Below are 19,269 nucleotides of genomic sequence, written 5' to 3'. Positions count from 1 at the left end.
CAGTAGCCATTTGTGAAATTGATCTCTTTGGACACACCCTTTAATTATTCCTGTGTATGTAATGCGCATGCGCGCTCATTCCCCACGTGTGAGAAAATAATAATATCCAAGATCCAGATCCAGATCCTCCTGGCAGAATCATCTTTGTCTTGAAGGCCTGGTAAGCCACAAAACACTACCATTATAACAATATAGATAACAATATGCATGTACACAGGTCTTTTCTTCTTAGATATTATATACACTGAACTACAGATCTTGGAAGAATCAATTTTCTTCTTTCTTGAGGTCCTAGTAAGCCACATAATACAACAATAGATGCATGTAAATAAGTCTTTTCTTCTCAGTGACTTTATATAGATAAGCTAACTTTAATATAAAATTCATTATAGAAACTAATATAACACTCTAATACTTTTCAGCGAAAGCAAAAACATGGCGAGAGGCATTAGCACAGCGCCAGCTTGAACACTAGTTTAGAAATAATTATCTAGGTTGCTATTATTGTGTGTGCAGGTTGGTGGAGGAGCACTCTAAAACACTGGAGAGGGTCACTGAGCAGAAGTGGCCGGTCAATTGGGACGATGTGCGTATGCACACACACACACACACACACACACACACACACACACACACACACATAGACTCGCTGGCCACTCCCATCATCACTATCTTGAGGATTGAGACTGGTCAACTGCCAATCTGCGAGTTGTTCTCATTACCGAAATCGGTAATGACCAATCACAGTGCAGAAGCAATGTCATGTGACATATTTCGCCCACGTAATTTGTTGTAGTTGGGCTGGGTCTTATGTTGTGTTAGATAAACCACGGGACATAACCCACATTCACTTGATAGTTACGCAACTTTGGTCAACCGCACAAACCACAAGATGATGTCATGCAACGAATTAAAATTCCACAAGAACAACTCGCAGATTGGCAGTTGACCAGTCCCAATCCTCAAGATAGTGATGATGGGAGTGGCCAGCGAGTCTAACACACACACACACTCCTCATTCATACACACACCCTCACACCTCACACACCCTCACAGGCTGGGTTCAGTTTGGTGGGTGGGCGTGATGAACCTCAGCTGCCCAATCCTGGAACCTTCATCGGTGAATCAGGGCGGACCTGCCGAAGATAAAATAAAGTGAGTGAGATATGACCTTTCCAATTATGGCGAAATCGAGCATTTTTAACAAAAGCAAAAGTTTTGCGTCTTTTTTAGAATTTGGCCAATTTAGTAGCTATTTTTTGGAGCACGTAATTTGTGTTCAGATTGTCCAATGTCAAAACTAATTGATGACAATAGCTCTCAGAATTACCACCCCCACACCTCACACACACCCACACCACACCTCACATACACACTCACACCTCACCCACACACAGGGTTGGAGACATCCTAGAGTCAGTGAACGGCATCAATCTGGACAATGCCGACCACAGAGAGGCAGTGAGGGCAGTCAAAGAGACGAAGAGGACCCTCAGCATTGTAAGCTTTGTTTTTTACTGCGTAATTTTCTTTTTGACTAACTTGATTACTAGTTTCATTTAGCTATCTGTATTAGTCACGTACATACGTCCTTTCTAAAAACTTAATTTAACGTTGAGCATGCTCACATGCAGTGCTAACAACAATGGCCACCTTCCTTCAGTGTATGTGTCCCGCCCCCTCACAGATCTTCCGTCAGCGTAAGAGTGCGTATCCCATCGTCATGGGTATCGTACAATCAGTGACCTCTGTACCCCACCCACCCCCTCCTCAAGTGGCAGTGGCCAACACTGAGACACTCGAGTATTCTCTCTACGTCACGAGCAAAGAGAGTAAGCCTTTGATGTGGTTAATATCATGTATCCAAATCCTTTGATGTCGTCAATAATCGTGTACCACAAGCCTTTGATGTGGTTAAATTTATATGTACCTACGCCCCCACACAGTCTGATCTGGATTCAAATTTGATTGGTCGACAGTATGCACAGTCACTGACGTGGCTGCTAATACTGAAACTCGGAGATCGTATCATTAAGGTCAGTAGTCCATTTCAAGTTTTATTTTTTACCTTAAAATATTCTTTGTGTGAGGTATAAAGTAGCTCTAAATCGTGATGCAAAAAAAGTGTTTCTGAAATATAATTTTGCCATGATTATTCCCCCTTAGGTCAACAGCCAAGCCATACAACGTAAGGCTATACAACATGAGAAGCCCTCTAACATCATGAAGCCACACAAAAACATCCTGAGGCTTGAGATTGAGCGACCTTACAAGAACGACCGGTCATACCTCGGTCAAGCTCTCCCGGCAAAGAACATTGCTGAAAGGTACTGACTAGCACATGCACACGCACACACACATGCACACACACATGCACACACACACATGCACACACACACACACACATTGTTATAGCGAAATATTTAAATTGGTAGTTCATACAAACATTTCCACCATACCCGCTATACGGTTATAATTATAATGTTCCCTCTTCCTTGTAGTTAGACGGACAGTAAGAGGTTGTCGTGGGCCAGTACTAGCATCATTCCGGTCCTCAAACCAAAGAGGGCAATCAGCTGCGAGGATAACACACAGCAATCCTCTGTGAGTGTGAGCATATAGCTACCGTATTACTAGAATATTTTGCGAATGAGTCAAATCAGCAGAAAATGTGACCCTTTGCGATCTAACTATTGCGTTCTGGTGGCAAGGATCGTGTGTATTTACTAGTAATAATTAATTTAGGTTTTGCGGATTTTATTATTGCGAATTGATCAACCATCGCAAAGTTCGCAAATGTTTGATGCTCGCAAAACATTCTTGTAATAGGGTATAAGTATATAGGGATCCTCCTGAACATTGATAAATACAATATAATTAGCTACAGACATGTACCTGTACGTATGTGTAGTGAGGAGGGTCTTGTGTGAGCACTAATTCTGAATTAATTGTTAGCTGTACTATAGTGAAACCTGTCTCTGTAGTCTGTAGTACTGGCCTCGGAGGATTGGGAATGGGACAATTATATTGTGTAGTGAAGCATATGACTGTCTCTATAGTGATGGTGTCCCTTGGGCAGACCAACAGTGACTATATATAGAGGGTGGTCTACTATACTACATGTAACAGCCACAAACACAGTCATGCTATGGAGACTTTGGAGCTGGCAGTATTTTAGACACGCTTCACTGTACACTTCAACCAAGCAATGAGAAGAGTTTTGTCACATGACATTACCCCCCCCCCTATACAGGTGTCACATGACTCAGAGCCGCTGAGTGAAGCCATGGCCCAGAGGAGGACCTCATTCACCAACTATAAGCCTCAGAGCAGAGAGACCTACAGCTCACCAGACTCAATTAAAGGACTATTCCTATGAAACAGAGGTATGCCAGCTAGGTATTACTAGAATATTTTGTGCATCGAATCTGCCAAATTAGCAAAAATTTGACCATTTGCTATCTAACTTATTGTGTTCTGGCAAGGATCGTGTGTATTTACTAGTAGGTTTTGTGATTTTATTGTTGCGAATTGATCAACCCTCGCAAAATTCGCATACACGTATGTTTGAAACATTCTAGTAATACGGTAGTCGGCTGTGCATGTTGGATGTTGTTAGTTTTATCTTTTGTTTCCTGCAGTCTCAGGATAGCAGTGGCAACAAAGCTGGTCTCTATGGTAACTGCCGTCAAGCGTAACCATGACAGTGGTGCGGAGGCGTATCATCTGCAACCCCCCAGCAACAACAACCGAGGCCTACATCTGACGGTGTTATATATGGCAACTTCAATGAGAGGAGGATTGAATACGAGGAAGTGCTCTTGTCTGAGCGTACTGATAGCCAGTCTGAGAGCTATCTCTCTGAGACGTGTGTGTGGTGTGGGCGTGTGTGAGTGGGCGTTTAGGGTGTGTGTGTGTGTTCACAGTCTTAAAGCTTTCTCTCTGAGAGGTGTGTAACAACGTATAGCAGGTTATCGTCACGTTTTTATTAAATAATGTTATTTGATCCTACAGTAGCTACTATGGTGGACTGAGCAGCACTCAGAGTATCGACCTGACCTTCCACTCCTCCAGACCACCCCCTCACATAACAGGTGGGTGTGTGGAGTGTGTGGGCAAAGTGTCAATTTGTCAACTCACTGTTGCTAGAATCTATCAGCTAGATACACACACAGTCTGTTTAATCTACTCGTGTGGCTACGTCCATAATCATAATTGGTAATATCACCATTAATGTTCCCTCCACCCTCCCTCCACTAGATTGACTGTGGACACAATGATGACGACGCAGGCTCCCACACAGCATCACAGTGACGAGGAGGAGGGCACAGGTGTCGGCTTTATGGCACGTGACGATGCCTCAATGTATGTGTATAGTGACCAGGGTTTCATCTAGGATTAAACGTTTGGGGGGGGTGGTTTACGCACACCACATAATGTTTGACCACTCCCATGACCACACCCCCTATTACATGCTAGTGCATCACACTATATCTAGTTACTGTAAGACCTTGATTTAAGGTGACCCTCCAAACCCAGGAACTTTAGCAATTTTCTGACCTCTAAAATTAGCGACAGCTGCATGCGTTGACAATTATTTTTTAATGTCGTGTTCTAAATGTAACCACTCCCTAGCCTCGATTGTAGCCCACTGGGATATCGGTGTTTTTAAGCGGCCTGAAATCGAGGCAAGTAGATTACCTCCAACTATAGATACAACCTTCTAAACATGCGACACCAGGACTTCAATGTAATTATTCAACCTCCAAAAGAAGCGACCTCTGGTTTCGTAATTATTAAAAAGTGTCGCTTTAAATCGAAATCTTACGGTAGATATTAATTTTACATCATAATTATATACAGTATTATAATGTGATGATGTCATTATTCTACAAACATTTTGTGGGTTTGGGGAGGAAGATGAGCAATTTGGGGGGGAAGGTTCCCCCCCACTAGATGAAACCCTGGTGACTGCTGGTAATATATAGCATGCATGACTGTACAGCTTTAGTATGTCCTATTAGTATGTAGTGAACATAAGCAACACTAAAATTACTTCACGGCTGCTCAAAACAAACAAGAAACTTTCAAACAGTAAGTGCTGAATCAGCACTTTTAACACCCACATGGATGGTTGAATAAAATCGTGCTGTGTACATGTATAATGTTAGCTTTATGTGTGCATGTAATTTTATGTCCACTCCACACACTACACCCCCACACACTCCACACACACCCCCACACACCCCACACACTACACCCCCACCCACTCCACACACACCTCACAGCACAGACTCACAGTCACTGCAGCAGGCTCTCTGTTACTTGCACTGTCAGGGGATTGTTCACAATGACCTGAGACCCTACTGCGGGGTCATGGCATCATTAAGAGCTAGGTCAGTACGTAGTTACATGGGTGTGACCTCGGTACTCTGAAATACAGAGGTCAGAGGTCATGAGTATATTTAGAGCGTATGACCTATCTTTGACTTCCCATAACTACATGTATATCTTTATAAATTATACTGTATAGTGGGATATTTTCTCCATTTAGCTCAGCAGAAAATAATGTTCGTGCATTTTAATATTCGCCTTTCAATTCTAGGAAACCACACCCACTGATATGCATGTGAACAGTGCGTGGGAGTTTATCCCAGTTTGAATGCTCTGCCCTTGAAAAACTTGAAGTTTAATTTACACACTTGACGAACATTTCCCACTATAATTATATACGTACGGTAATCGTCTAATGTCATGCTAAAGAATGTATGTGCCTTTTGATGGAGGAATCGATGATTGATTTTAGTATACGTAGCTATACCCACATTGTACAATTATATACAGCTAAAATCCTTATCACACACACCCACACACGCACACACCAACACCCCACCCACACACACTCCACACACAGGCACAAGGCAGACTAGTGTCCTCGTGGTGAAGCTACACCTTCAACTGTATGAGATGTACACACAAGAACACAATCTGCTTGACTTCAAGAGTGTGACCTGGCCCCATACTAACTTTGGAATGACGAGTATAAATTTCTTTGTCATGAGGTGCAAGATTGCTTATGTGATCTTTCAACTCCTTGTGTACACTATCCATTGTTTTCTGACATACATGTATGCAGTCAATTTATTAGCTTACTAGTGACCTACGTATATATCACAACCTTGTAATACATTATTTTATTCTTTCATGCATGTTTGTTCATTGCAGTTCTTGATATAATCATGATGACTATTAATTTTTGGTAGTGGGTGGAAATTATACACTATAATTATTATTATACCGTAAATATGTGTAACACTCTGTTGGTGAGACCTACAAAATTACTTTATTTAGGGGATGATGCAAATACTGAGTGTAGGTAAAGATCGTGCACTAATAAAAATTAATTATTGATCTCATGCAAGCTAAAAAAGGGCTTATCTTGTATCAAGTAAACAAAGCTTGTGGGTGTGTCAGCTCTTTGACAAAAGACTTTGAGCTGACAATAGACTAGACTGTGATTGAGCTGAAGTAACTCTGCGGATCAGGCTACACTTATCTTTCAGCTACTAGTCCCTGGCTGCCTCAGGGCAGGTCAGGAAGGTCAGAACAATGGCGACAAGGTGAGCTTGTACAGCTACAAGGTGTACATAATATCTGGTGGCCTGTCTGTGTATGTATTCAGGGTTGACAAAGATACATCAGTATACATGTACAGCTTCAATCACACACTACACCATGAGATTGCTGATTAGGGAAATAATAATAGATTGCAATTATGCACCTAATGTGCCCCCCCGGGACATACAGGGAAATTAGACTTGAAATGTTGGCCCCATACTGATATGATTTGACCTGGCCTTGCGTAGTAAAGACTGTACAACTGCTTGAGGCTGTGACTGGTGGTGACTGGGGAATTAGGGTATTTAAACAAAGAATCCTCCCCCATGCATGTGGGGAATTTGACCTGGGGTATAGTTATGGTCAAATCCTCCATGTTAGCCTGACCCCTCCCTAGGAGGGTAGTGGGGTGACACATTGATAGGTGCATTAGAATTGCTCTGTAAGAAAGTTAATGTTTCTGCATACCATTCTTATTCATTAGAACCCACACAACAAATAGTTCATTGAACCCTGGAACACTCTGATCATGAGGTGTTGTGTTTTACCATAGGTTGAGGGTTTAAAGGGGTTGGAAACGAAAGTACCCTCGAGTATCATCCGCGCTATGCTGTGGTTTAATGGAGCCACAACAATACCTATTTCTACACACAGTGCATAATAAACTACAAATAGCTGCTTAGTCCGTGCAACTTACTTATAATTATTTCAAGGTCTATACCTATTGTAGTAGTTATAACTAGCACGCTCTAAAACAGCCTTGGGAACTTATGACTTTACTAGATAATTTATCTTTTTTATTGGGTGTACGTTGTCAGTCATTATAAGTGCTACATGTGGCTGACGGACTAGGCGTGTTATAAACATAATTATTTGTTATAAACATAATATGTTTATAACACGCCTAGTCCGTCAGCCATCATAATTATCATAAAATTATTATGATGTCTCGAGGAAACACAACTTTCTTATTTTAAGGGAGTTACCCGGCAAAAATTAATTGCTTAACAGCCTCGTTCATAAGTAACGCGAATAGTTTCGAGGATCCATTGCAGATTCAATGTAACTTCTCTAACTCTATAATCTATTGTTTACTAAGTGGTGAACATTATTTTGAGGGACTTCCGTTTCCAATTCCTTATCTGTGGTTTACTAAGTGGTGAACATTTGGTGGAATGGCTGTGTACATTGAGGTGACCATATCTCAGAGGCCACAATGAATACAGTACTCCTTATCTATGAATCCAGACACTCTATTGTCCAATAATGACTGACCATAATGTACTCCTAACACTACATGTATTGTTTATACTGTATAATAGTATAACTCGTGCTATAGAAGCAAAGATGACTGTATTACTTATTTAGATGACAGCCTCAGAAACTAATGAGTTACCTAAATAAGTGATGGTTAATTAGTTGCAGTCTCCTCTGGTGTCTATAGATGTGGGTATAGCTAGCAAGTGAAGGCTAGCTCCTAAGATTGTGGTCAATACAGTCACATCCTCTATAATACACCCACTCACTCCTCACCACCACTAATTGGAGACTGAGATTACTCATTGTCATTTGTAGGTACATAATAATGATGATTTCTGCCCTTCATTGTTTACCTCCTCCCACAATACACTGTAGTCATGATCTGGGTGAGCAACTCTATAATGCTTCTCGTGATGGTCGTGTGGACGATGTGGAGAGGCTGCTGGCTAGAGGAGCTCCTGTAGACTGGAGGGACAGATATGGATGGACCGCTCTCCATAGGGCATGCTGCAACAAACACCCTGATGTAGTGAAGATACTCACACAGCAAGATGGCATCGATATCAATGTACAGACTAATGCTAAGTACACTGCCCTGCACTTTGCCTGCTGCTATGGATACCTGAAGTGTGTCCAGTTACTGATGGCAACTGGACAGTGTGACCTAGGTAAGTCAGTGTGTGTGTCATGATTGTAACAGGCCGTATTATCTCCAATTCATAGCTGAACTAAAACGTACGTATAGAATTAGTGTAGTCTAGTGGGTCTGACTGCCATTGTTAGTGATACACACACACACGCACACGCCGACACACACACACACACCCAAACACACGCACACACATACACACCCACACACACCTATACACACCCACACACACACCCACACACACACCCACACACACATACACAGAGACGCACACACACACACACACACACACACACACACACACACACCCACACCTACACCCACACCCACACCCACACCCACACGCACATGCACACACACACACAGACGCGCGCACACACACACACACACACACACACACACACACACACACACACACACACACACACACACACACATACACACACACACACACACACACACACACACACACACACACACACACACACACACACACACACACACACACGATACGTGTCAATGCTCCCTAACTCACCACTATAGGAGTTGTGAACAATGGTGGACTAACTCCACTGGGAGAGGCAGTCAGTTGGGGGGTGCTGGAAACTATCAAGTACCTTATCACAGAGTGCAATATAGACATCAATGGTAAGTTAGTACATGCAATACAATATTCATGTGAATGAAGTACAGTTCATGATCAGGGGAAGTTGATAATGGAGGGTTAGGGTACTTAGATACGTTGTCAAGGTTACAAAAGTCATACAGTCCCTTCCATGTTATATTTTATTACACGATCGTGTAGCCTCTCTGCATGATTTGGTAAGGGGTCATCATAATATAAAACACATAATAGTATTTAGTGAGCTGCACTCGCTATCTATTATACACACGTGATGCATTATAATTATGTAGTTGCCTAGCAACCATTGTCTATACAAAGCTAATAATAATTGAATTACAGAGTTGGTTTTTGTAGCTCCGTTACTGTAAATTCAAACAAATCCATACAATTACCGAGCAAGTAGTTAATGGTCAGCTAATTGCTCAGAAATTGACCGATGGACCGACTGTTATTTATGTTATAGTTATAACACAGCACAAGGGATGTATGGAATATATTGCACTGAAGCACGAGGGCGTAAGCCCCGAGGGCTGAGTGCAATATATTCCATGCATCCCGAGTGCACGTGTAATAACTTAGTTATATCCCGAGGGCATAGCAACATAACACTGTCTTAGTAACACAATATAAACTGCACAAAAAGATGACAAAAACAACTCTAGACACAGCTCCATCTCTTCTCTCTCCTAGACACCAGTATAATTATGCAGCGTATAAGATTGGCATGACCGACGAATGGCTTGACACAAAATTGTTGTAGTTCCAACGCTGAAATCACTGCAAAACAGTCCCACCCCACTTCTGGTGCTGCAAAACAGCCCCACCCGCTACTGCTGCAAAGAAACAGCCCCACCCCATTTACTGCTGCGAAGAAACAGCCCCACCCCACTATACTATACTCAGTGTAACTGCTGCTCGAACAGCCATCCTCGGCATCACAACCAAGCCAAAGAAGCTCGCCTCTACACTGCTGCAAAACAGCTCAAGCCCCCTGCAAAAAGAGCCGCTTCTAGTGCTATGGTGAAGCCAGAATTGACCGTGATGATGTCTAGGAACACAGAATCTTCACAAAATGAGCCTGGGACGATTTTAAAACCTGCATGGTTGCAAAGAAGAAACTCCAGTAGTGCTGAACATTCCTGCATGGCTGGACTACTTGTTATTTCTCATGATACAATATTATTTAATTTAATTATGCCAGAGGGGCATTTTGTGGTTAATGCATTATGACTTTGCGGTTAGTGCAATATGACTTTCAGCAGTGAATTATGCTGCATATTGCACTTGGCAACAACGTAGCAACGGGATATAAACCTCTGTAACAATGCTTGTGGCTTGCTCTTGCGTATAATTATTAGCTTTGTGGTCATGCTCTGTACAATCAGTAGCATGCATGCTTGTGGGCAAATTAATAATGTAGTTTCTCTTTGTGTGACACCTAATATATAGGTGAAATGTTCCTGCATGTTGATGGAACTTAACACTAAACAATACTTGTGGCCTGCTCTTCTTACCGTATATAGTGGGTATAGTTTATGAGGGTATAGTAAAGAAATTTTGCAAAATGAGCGTTAGAATAGTTTTCGCGCATTAAATTTTTGCGGAATAGCTTGAACTAGCATTAGCTCCACACGCGACCTTTATTCGAGGTAGATCTATACATGCAGCTAAAGTGATCCTTTACCGGTCTCTTTATTATTGTATAACTGAACACTCCATTCTCCTGTCAACAGACGAAGGTTAGCACTTCAGTGCTCTAGGGTGTATAGTAACTTGTAGGACTGTCATAATTATAGGGAATAGCTCATTGCGTTGACTTTTCTATGCATATATACAGTTATAAGCAATTTGATATGCTATACGCTATAATAACACACTGCAATTTTGTTCTGCTGTGTACAGTAGACTCTCGTTCCGGCTCTCTGAAGTACGGTCACCTCGATATACCGGTAATTTGGCTTGGCACGGAATGCTAGCTATAATTATGTTTACTGCACAAAACTCACCCTGAAGAACGGCCACTCGCTATTCCGTTTACCGGCCAGTGCTGGCTGTCCCAAACAAGGTTTTCAATGTAATTTTATACGTATATGACGGCCGGATATGACGTTTTGGGTGTGGTTTAGCAAATAAAATTGGATTACTACTTTTGCGGTTCTTGTCTCGAGGATAATGTAGGATAATGAATCATTCCGTTCTCTATTTAAGTGTAATCCAATTTTATTTGCTAAACCACACACAAAACGTCATATCCGGCCGTCATGTACGTATTGAACCTTGTTTGGGACAGCCAGCACTGGCCGTTAAACGGAATAGTGAGTGGCCGTACTGGTATAGGGCCTGCACTGGTCACTGTTTTGCATCGTTATTATAGTAACTTGTTAGTGTATAACAATTAAAACATGAGTGTATATACGAAAACCCATGTGGTGGTAGCTATAATAATAAAGAGGATGAACGTTCTGATGATCAAAGAGTTATTCAAGTGTATCTAGCCTGTATACATGCATGTAATTATTATAGTAACAATCAAACATTTTTTTTGCGCTCGCTCTCAGCACCCTCCTTACTAGCTGCATTTCCTAGAAACACCACTGTGCTCAGAGAGGTATAATTATGGTATACTGTGTGCATGTGTGTGTATAGACTGCTACAGCTGCTCAAGGATCAATGAAGTGCAAACAAGAGTTTCTATAATAATTATATAGGCTTCTATAGTATCGTTTTTTGGATTGCAATTTGCGGATTTGCAGTTATAGCTATAATTATAGGTTTATTTACTTGGAATGCCATCGCAGCCTTTCAGAAGAGTGAGTAGCAAAACTCGTCCATTGTTGCTACTCTACTTAGTAGATAATTTTATATAGCTCTGCACTATAATTATAATGCTAGCTGGCTTTATTGCATGCAACTATACTACCTAGCTTTTTGTATTAATTGTACCTGTTGTTTTGATGTATCAAATGGGTTCGCCTATATAAGTTAGTTAGTTAACTGTTCATAGCAGCTAGCTATAGCTCTACGCAGGCCGGTCTATTATGGGACTTACCCTGGCTGAGAATGCATGGGATTTCCCTATAGTCTTACACAACGTGTGACCGGAAGTGGGCGTAACTCCCAAAAATGTTCGTACTGCGCGCTCGTTAATTTGAAATCACTCTTTTCTTTTTCTTGGATCTGATACTAAGTCAAGTTCAGTCGGTAGAGCATCAGACTCTTAATCTGAGGATCATGGGTTTGAGCCCCACATTGGATGAATTTTTGTTCGCTGGTATTGCTGAACACCACGGGTGATAATACAGCGCCAACGCCAATGAAGCTATATTGTACTAGCAGCCTATTACACACATGTATACAGTTACAACAAGTGTTGCAAGCGTGCGCTTGCTAATGCCTCTCGCCATGTTTTTGCTTTCGCTCAAAAGTATTACGAGAGTGTTATAGAAGAGATAAGTAATTTGCAATGTGCTTTGATTGTTTCACAAGAAAGTGCATACTGATCGTCTTAAATTTCCTGTAGCCAAACAATGGGTGAAACCCTTTGTCAAAGGCATAGTCAGTAGTCTGTGAAAGACAGAAATCAATCGCAGAAAGTAATAATATTATCTATAACAAGCAGTCTAAAAAGAGTTATCAGAAAAGGTTGGTTTGTGGCTTACCAGGACCTCAACAAAAAAGAAAATTAATTCTGCCAGGATCTGGCGTTCAAAATGGATTCTCTTACACGTGGTATTGAGCGCATGCACATTACATCCAGGAAAAAGGGGTGTGACTGCAAGTTCCATAATGATTACTAAAATAGCTAGCTTCTTTAGCAGCTCTTTCTTAGTCTTGTATAGCGATGAGTAACAAAAAGCTATAGCGCTTTAGTGCAAGGCTAACTCGAATAGAAAGTTTGTGCGAACAGATGATGCTATGAAAGATTCCTGAAGAGACTGCAACAGCCTTCAATGTGAGTCAAACCATAGATTGAAGAGAGAGGGATAGGAAACGGAGTGGTGCACGTGATGATTTTACATTGAATCTGCAGTGGAGCCTCGAAAATTATCCGCGCTACGCCCTATGAACGAGGCTATTAAACACACTTTTGCCGGGTAACTCCCAAAGCTGTGTTTCCTCGAGACATAATCTCTTTCAGCAACTTAAAACACGCCTAGTCCATGAGCCACGTGTAGTACTTGCTAATGACTGACCACACCCAGTAAAAAGAGACTTTCCAATAAAGTTATATGTTCCCAAGGCTGTTTTAGAGCTATTGGAACATGTAAAGTGTAAGCGTGCTGGTTATGACTACTACAATAGGTATAGACCTTGAAATATAAGTGAGTTGCACGGACTAAGCACAGTTACTTGTAGTTTATTATGCACTGAGTGTAGAAATAGATATTGTTGTGATGGCCTCGATTAAACCGCACCGTAGCGCGGATGTTACTCGAGATACAAACCGTTTCCTATCCCTCTAACTCTTCAATCTATGGTCAAACTAGCCATAACTCGAGAATGTTTGCTAATCCACGAATCAAAATCCATGAGAACGTGACTATAGAAGCCTATAGTTTTTGTCGCATTACAAGTAACCGTTGAGCAGTTGCAGCTGGAACAGACACAAACACAGTCAGCTTTACCGTATCCCTCGTGTGGCTACGCCTCGAGGCATAATTATATGAAAAAATAGTTGGGAAATGATTGTTGTTAAAAAGGATGCTGAAAGTTTGATGTCTATAATTATAATTATTAATGTCACTCAGTAAATTCAATAATGACTCTTGCAGCTATAATATATAGCATTCTAATGCAGAGCTATATAATTATAGCTAATAAATATTATTTAGAACACACCTAGCCAAGATTTAATCTGCGTGCGCCTCGAGTACCACGTTAACTGAGAGGCCATCCGAGTGCACCAGCATTAAAACACGTGACTTGGCTAGGTGTGTTCTAAAGGATTTAGTGCTGTCACGTGAGCTCTAGCCTCGTGGCAGCTAGATCTAGCTACATTTTAAATCAGTTGCTGGTGGCTAGCTAGCTAGCTAGACGTAATAGCAAGTTTTAGTAGGTTTGTAGATCCAGTAACTGATGCAAAGGAGAAGGAGATACGATCTAAAGCTATCTGGACTGACTGGGCATGTTCTCGACTTATTTCTCCTGCTGACCAACAGTCCTGATCCCACTACTGGATATGCCTCCAGCTGATCTGGCTTACTGGATGGGAAACTTTGTGCGCAAAACTATATGGCAATGAGTATCTGGTTTACTCTTTTGGAAAGCTATGATATTCGAAGCACCTTTGATGAAACGATTATATGGATCTGGCTTATGTACAGGTATGTACATCTTCGAAGCAAGCTGAGCCTATTTCTCCAGACGAAAAAGCGATGCTATGGTCAAGTCAGCAATTTGGTACACATAAAACAAGTCGAAACAATAACATTCAACTTTCTAATACTTTTCAGCTTTGCTTGTGTACGTGTACATATTCAATCTGCTTGTATATTATTATTATAATTATGATGACATTCAGATTCAATCTGCTTGTATTATGATTGTTTGATAAATAGTGTGCATTAACAAACCAACTTAAAGCACACTTAAGTCTGGATTAAGTATTTAATCCATGGTCACCTGACTACTTTCAGATAAGCTGATTGGCTGGAGATCATGTGATCAGCACTAAGAAGATGTAATTATACTCAACTGATTTTGCTACGCTAGAGTCTGCAGTCTGCAATAAAATTTAGTGAATTTTAGGCGTGACAAATCAGAGAAAAGCAGAACAGAAGAACGGCGTAGATCATTCATAGCCTTCAATGTATTACTAAGCAAAACTAGTCGAAGCATTATTAATTTTTGTAAATCCACTGAATATGACTTAGTCTGTCTAGAAGCCTCTTATTCTTATCAGAGATTGAAGAGAAGGGGATATGAAACTAGATCACGTGAGCTCAATGTAAAAAGTTTAGGCACTCCGCGTTGCTATAAAAATGGTGGTTTAATTTGTAAATAAAATGAAACAGGCCCATGGGAAGCTGAATGACTCACTTGAAGAATTATGATCATTATAATTGACTAGCCACAGATTGTTTTAAAATATATTTGGTGGCAATAAAATCCAGAACGCCAGATTCCCTGGTTTATTGGCTATACTAGCCTTTGTGGGACTGTAGCAGAAAGCAAGTTGGTTTTCATAAGATGGTTCAGTGATGAGTTTTAATGTTAGCTATGTATTCTATGTACTGGTGCCTGTCTCAAAGTCTAGATCGCTCTGATGCTGAAAGTATAATCGATTTTTAGTGTACAATTTTGCAAAATTTTGCTCCAGGACAAGTACAAGAGGTCAAAAAAGTTGAAGTGATCGAACAAGCTGTCTCTTGGCTTTTAGCTGAGGAGCTGTTGCACTTCCCAAATGTCCACTCTTGCATTTAATATCAACTTTGTTCTATATGTAGCAGCAAGTCTAGAGATACAGTCCCACAAAGTATTTTGCATGATTTTACATAGAACTTGCAGTAAAGACAATATGCCACGCCCATTTTGGGCAACACGGATTGTATGTACACGTCATCAAGTTTCATATCCCTTTCTCTTTAATCTCTGTTCTTATACACTTATTGAGCAGTTGTATATCACTCTACACAGACACACGCACAAACACACTACTGTATACCTCGCTGCGAGGCATATAATTATAGCGTAGTATTCGTTGTACTGAGTTATGATTCCTCTGTGTGCTTGCACAGCGAGGTATATACGCTGATGTGTGAGTGTGTGTGTGTGTGTGTGTGTGTGTCTAGAGTGCTGTAATAATACAGCTGCTCAAGGATCTGTATAATTATAGTGTGGATGTACAAAATAATACTTTAAGTTAGTTTCGTAGTACTGTATAGCACTCATTTATAAATGTATCAGTTCTTTATTTTAAGCACTGCATGTTTTTTGTATACCAGTGCTTTTCCGTATGCAAATAATTGTCATAATTATGATAATTATGAGCTATGGTTGTACCTATAATTATATGCTGTATCAAGGAAGTATTGACTGCTAAAGGTGGGAGAGGGCATGCAACTATTAGTAAGCATCTATCCAACATGCTCACCGAAAATTACCTAAGAGTGACACATACTTTTCCACGTATAGTATATATACTGTTTATTATCCGTATTTTGGAATGATAGTGTATAGCTATAATGGATTGTGCTAGTGAGTTCAAGACTCCAGTGATGAGATATAGACGAGAGAGGTCTATGTCATCAAGTCTCAAGCTCATGATCAGTGGGAGTATAAATTATCATAGTGAGGAAGTACCAGCGTCAGAGCACCACCATCGCCACTTAAAGATCATATCAGGAGGGGTTTGCTTGCCAAATTATATATAGGGGTATAGGGCCAAGGGACTGTTGAGTCAAGGATGTCTGAAGTAACTGGTAAGTTCCATATGCAGACTGTTATATACATCGTAAAATAGTAGTGATCACTATTATTTTACGATGTATATAACAGTCTGCATGTATAATAATAATCAGAACTGAAGAGGGTCACTACCATTGAAGTATATATAGAAAGGTCTGAGAGCGGCCCTATATATCTTGGACCATCACCAAGATATAGCAGTTAACGGTTTCTGGGGAAGCACATTCGAAAGAGCATACTTTACTTTGACGTTCTCCTAACCAGACATGCCCAACTTTCGTCTGCGTACAGAAAACATGAACACATGTAGAATTCAGAATAACACTTGCTATAATAGCAACATCATTTGCATGCATTTTCTCCTTTACATTAATTTTCTCTCAACATTTTTATCTCTCTAGTAAATACACATGATCCTTGCCAGAACGCAATAATTAGATCGCAAAGGGTCAACTTTTCTGCTGGTTTGGTTCATTCACAAAGGTTTTTCACCAGCAAATATTCTAGTAATATGGTATATATGGCAAGTCTATTTGCTATCAAATGCTGCCCGCTACTGGGAAAGATCTCTCTTATTTTTGTTTTTAACTCGTTCCATACAAGTAATATAGTTGTGACACACGAAAATATGCCCATCTTGAATAAACGCCCATCCCCTCTTTTACTTCAAAGTTCTTGCACGAGGGTATTTTCACTCGATTATAAGGTCAGGTCTAGGTCAGCATTAATACCATAGCAACAGCAAGGTGCGGCTAGCCCTCGATAATTGACTTGTATAGGTATTAATGCTGACCTAGCAGTTTTGTGCGAATACTTCTCAGCAAGTTTTGTACAGCAGTGCAGCTGTTTCTGCTCAGCTAAAGGTTAATCCAGAGTAAAGTGGACATGAAAAAGCTGATGGCAAACTCAGATTTAGCTAATTGATGCTCTAAGTAGCTCAACTCGAAATTGCATCACATTCTCCGAAAATGCAATTATCGCACGTTTACTTTACATGCTCATTACCTCATTATGAAGAAAGCTGTGAAGCTGATACCGCACCAGATCGATTACAAGGTATGTTTCTCTTTATGTGTCAAGTTAGTTTCTGCATAGCTCTTTCTGTTTTTGCTAGCCATCGTGCTAAATCGTCCGGATTTTCATGTAGCTTGAATTTCCATCCTTTACTCTAGCTAGTAAGATCTAGAGTATAGACTATAATTATACTCTTTGCTGGACTATAAGATCAAACATATAACTTTCTCTGTATGGATCTGTTTGTCCTTGAAGATGTATAATTATGCAGAGAACAAGTATAGTCGTATAATAATTATGCTGAGAAAGGAAAACACAAAGTCCAAGAAAGTTATCACACATGCAGGCTAATTTTGCAAGTTACCTTGCCTTGGTTTTTTGAAACGAAGTACCTGATAGCTATACTATACTCTGTATATAGGAGTATATGTCCTACCATATCCTTTGGGAAGTTTCTGCTATACATCTGACATCGACAAGCATTGAATAGAGGAATAGAGTCAGAGTTCACTTCTTCATGTTCATTATCGCTTTAATCATAATTATTATTCATGCATTAGTTTATAACATTGTGTTGTCAATAAAATGTTCATACTATGTATTAAAATGAAAATACAATAATTAAGATTTGTCATAGAGTGAAGTGTAAATCTCGATTTGAGGCCGCGGGTGGGCGTATATTCGAATGAAAACTCGCCGTTCGCGATTAAACGCCCAGTCAGGACTCTAATAAGCCTAGACTTCTTGCTGGGCGTATTTTCTCGAGGGTACGGTATAGCCTCCTTCACTGGCTTCCCCTGAAGAGAAAAAAAAACGAAACTGCATGCCTTCAATGTGAGTTTTTTTATGTAGACTAGCCAGAGCGAAGCTTTAACGTTGCTTGAGGCTTGTAGAAACTCTTGGTTTCAGAGTCTTCTTTAAATGTGTTAATAATTATAGCCTAGCTTGCTTAATGCTTAGCACTATTCTAAATCAGTTATATGCCCTTAGTAGCACCCTCGCTATATGTTTGGGATGCTACAGCCTCAGGCCTTCGGATCTCAAAACCAGAGACCTTGGACTCAGCCAATATCTATGACGTTGTAACGGATTGGAGTTGCACTCGCCGAATTTCTTGTTTCTACGCTTTTCATGCTTTTCCTGCCAATCATATACGTTCACAATGTTTCACAGTGCAAAATTAGTTTTTTAGTTCGATTCCCTTTCTTTCTTCAGTACAGAAGTATTATACGTTTCGAAAATGTGAAAAAATGCCTAAGAGGAATGTCAAGAAGCAGAGAAGAGAAGACAGGACTGGAATAAACACCCATTATAATTATGATAAAATGACAGCCATGTTTTCTGCATGTATATATACATGTAGATGTACTTTGAAGAGCATTGTTCAGGCCTTCATACAGAAAAAAATTGACAGGGGGGAGAAAATCAACATTTCAGAAAAATGGGAGGCTCGGCGATTATCCGTATCTTGGGGGATCTGCGAAATTGTTTTGTTTAGAGACTGTCGTGCATCGCATCTTAATTGAGTTATTTATTAAGTACTAATAGTATTGTGGAATGTCATAAAAAATGCAGAAATCCAATTGCCTAGGTTGAATGGCACTATAGATAATTTAAAAAGCCATAGCCTGAGCGACACAAGCCTTTCTCACTAAATGAAGGTCGCTCTTAATTGAATCGCCCTCTGTACTTATAC

At 40.5% G+C, this 19,269-nt stretch overlaps 2 protein-coding genes across 2 annotated transcripts in view; both read left to right on the top strand.

Annotated features, from left to right (window-relative positions):
* The first annotated feature begins 517 nt into the window (after positions 1–517).
* LOC135338532 (tight junction protein ZO-1-like) lies at positions 518–5,396 on the top strand. Its single transcript, XM_064534705.1, has 12 exons — positions 518–586; positions 1,057–1,155; positions 1,398–1,500; positions 1,688–1,832; positions 1,947–2,036; positions 2,167–2,327; positions 2,502–2,604; positions 3,254–3,386; positions 3,642–3,868; positions 4,015–4,094; positions 4,261–4,365; positions 5,289–5,396. Coding segments are annotated over exons 1-5 (354 nt in total). The 5' UTR covers positions 518–584; the 3' UTR covers positions 1,952–2,036; positions 2,167–2,327; positions 2,502–2,604; positions 3,254–3,386; positions 3,642–3,868; positions 4,015–4,094; positions 4,261–4,365; positions 5,289–5,396.
* Positions 5,397–6,467: 1,071 nt separating this feature from the next.
* LOC135338491 (espin-like) overlaps positions 6,468–19,269 on the top strand; it is a 100,824-nt gene continuing 88,022 nt past the window's right edge. The window contains exons 1-3 of the mRNA XM_064534640.1: positions 6,468–6,620; positions 8,254–8,546; positions 9,071–9,175. Coding sequence (XP_064390710.1) covers positions 6,610–6,620; positions 8,254–8,546; positions 9,071–9,175 — 409 coding nt within the window. The 5' untranslated portion in view covers positions 6,468–6,609. The remainder of the gene's footprint in view (positions 6,621–8,253; positions 8,547–9,070; positions 9,176–19,269) is intronic.

Source organism: Halichondria panicea, chromosome 7, assembly GCF_963675165.1.
Source record: "Halichondria panicea chromosome 7, odHalPani1.1, whole genome shotgun sequence".
NCBI lineage: Eukaryota > Metazoa > Porifera > Demospongiae > Suberitida > Halichondriidae > Halichondria > Halichondria panicea.
This window is presented reverse-complemented; position numbering and strand designations above follow the sequence as displayed.

Coding starts and splice junctions, on each gene's coding strand:
- LOC135338532 (XM_064534705.1), top strand. Junction 1,156..1,397: donor CCTGCCGAAGATAAAATAAA/GTGAGTGAGATA, acceptor ACCCACACACAG/GGTTGGAGACATCCTAGAGT. Junction 1,501..1,687: donor CGAAGAGGACCCTCAGCATT/GTAAGCTTTGTT, acceptor GCCCCCTCACAG/ATCTTCCGTCAGCGTAAGAG.